The sequence below is a fragment of the Chaetura pelagica genome, unplaced genomic scaffold (assembly GCF_000747805.2).
Source record: "Chaetura pelagica isolate M959 unplaced genomic scaffold, ChaPel_1.0 scaffold15, whole genome shotgun sequence".
Taxonomy (NCBI): Eukaryota; Metazoa; Chordata; class Aves; order Apodiformes; family Apodidae; genus Chaetura; species Chaetura pelagica.
In genome coordinates this window covers 2,867,783-2,869,803 of record NW_009953507.1, presented here as the reverse complement: position 1 = coordinate 2,869,803, position 2,021 = coordinate 2,867,783, and the positions used below count along the sequence as shown (strand labels likewise).

General features: G+C 34.1%; 1 protein-coding gene across 1 annotated transcript in view; it reads left to right on the top strand.

Moving 5' to 3' along the window:
- FAM19A5 (family with sequence similarity 19 (chemokine (C-C motif)-like), member A5) overlaps positions 1 to 1,653 on the top strand; it is a 261,499-nt gene extending 259,846 nt beyond the window's left edge. The window contains exon 4 of the mRNA XM_009999457.1: positions 1,561 to 1,653. Within this exon, the coding sequence (XP_009997759.1) occupies positions 1,561 to 1,653 (93 nt within the window). The remainder of the gene's footprint in view (positions 1 to 1,560) is intronic.
- Positions 1,654 to 2,021: the final 368 nt, after the last annotated feature.

The following is a 2,021-nucleotide window of genomic DNA, read 5'->3' as shown; positions in this document are numbered from 1 at the left end:
GAAAGAGATGTCCAAACATATTGAATTAGTTATTGTACACTAAATGTCTGTTATTAAGTAGAAATAAGTTTTGACCACATCTCCTGTGACAGCCACATTAGGTCCTTAATTTTTTAACCATCCATTTTGTTTACATACATTTTTAAATATAGTATTTACAGGCCTTTCCTGTTAATTTTAGTTTGTATCTTGCAGATACTTGGCAGTAGGTCTTACATTATCATAGTGGTGGTAGTTCATATAGCTGAGATATTAGTGTTTGATAAATGTGGAGACGATAATTTTGCTACCCATACTAAAGCCAGAACAGTATTGAACTCTGATGGACTGAGATCAGCTGTTGTGATAATACCAGGTTTTGCATTAATTCGAAGATGCTGTGTAGAAGTGAAACTTTTCAAATATTTGGCTTAGGAATAGCATAAGGAAAGATAGGACTGGTCGAGATTTTATATAGGACATGAGTTCCTTTTTATGTGAGAATATACTTCAGTTAAATATGTTTCTACCAAAAAAAAAGGAAGAGATAGGATTCATTTTCTGCATGTGAGTTAGTATCTAGTATTTTTTTCTATTAAAATACCAAGCAAAAAACAAATGAAAATACCCACTGCTTCAAAGCAAAGGGGCAATTTCTGTAAATTGTTTGGAAAGTAGTCCTGCTACTATATGCTTTGTGTCAAAATTGTTTAGACTTGCTATGCAGAGCCTGAATTTTCACTGCCTGGCACTTTTTGTGATCACCTCTGGAAATAATGCAACCAAATCAGAACTCTTTTCACATGGGTAGCAGTGGTTTATGTCCATTTTGTGTTCGCTTTGCACAGCTGCAAATGACTACACAAGGTGCAAGGCAGAGGAAAAACAGACTCAAAGTATACTCTAAATGGATCTGGATGTCACTTCTGCCCTGTCATCCTTTCTACAAGGTGTGAATGAACTAAAGATTTTTCATCTGCTAAGAGGCTTTTAGAATTGAGGATTGACTGGGCTAACTGCCAATCTATGTATTAAGCAGCTGACTGTCAATACAAGGAAACACTATGGTAACTTGTAAAAGAAGACAGCAAGAGAATACTACACAATTGTTAGCACTTTCAACATACTAAATACTTTCATATAACAAATGTCCTTACTGTCACTTTAAAACCACTTACCTTAAACATTTCTTTTCCTATTACTATTCTCATTATTCTTTCAATTCTTTTCAAAAGATTAAGCTAGATGATTTTTTAAAATAGTATATGGTTTCCACCGTGCCAGTAGAAATGCCTCTTTTATAAGATATTTCTGAAGGGCCAGTCCATTTTGCATTTCAGGTATAAAACTTGCCAGCATATAGATGAGAAGATGTACAATATATTGGATTTAGAAGGGAGATTAATTTTAGCACCAAAGTGTATGTATGTTGTCAATGATCCATCACTACCTAATTGTTAGTTAATTAATTCCTTCTTCTACATGCTGTGATTTCAATGCATGGAGCTTAACAGAACATTCATGCGCCACTTCCTCAGCAGCTAACCTTTTAAAACCTTTGTGATTTTACTGCTAAATTAGCTGAAGTGGGAAATTAAGGAGTATGAAGAAGCTGAGAGAGAGCTCACAGTGGATAAAAGGTGTAATTACTCTGACATGGAGCTCAGTGCTTAGCTAGTAAAATTTACTAAGGATCGAGCTTCACCAAGGGACATGACTTTCTTAATAGAGTTTACTTACACACAGAGCAACTTAGCATTCCTCACCATTAATATAAATGACATGCTGGCTGGGTTGGAAAGGCAGTTTGTTCCTTACCCTGAAAAATGCAATAATTGTTTGTATTGGCTGCAATTTAAATAAAGATTTTCCTGCAGAGCTTTATCATACACGTATGTATAATAAAGGTAACTCAAAATGTATTGGGTTGCTTTTCTTCACTTACTTAAAAGCAATGTGTACTCATTCTTAACATTACATTTGAGGTAAAAAAAAATAATATATATATGTTACATATTTGTAACATACCTGAGAATTTACTT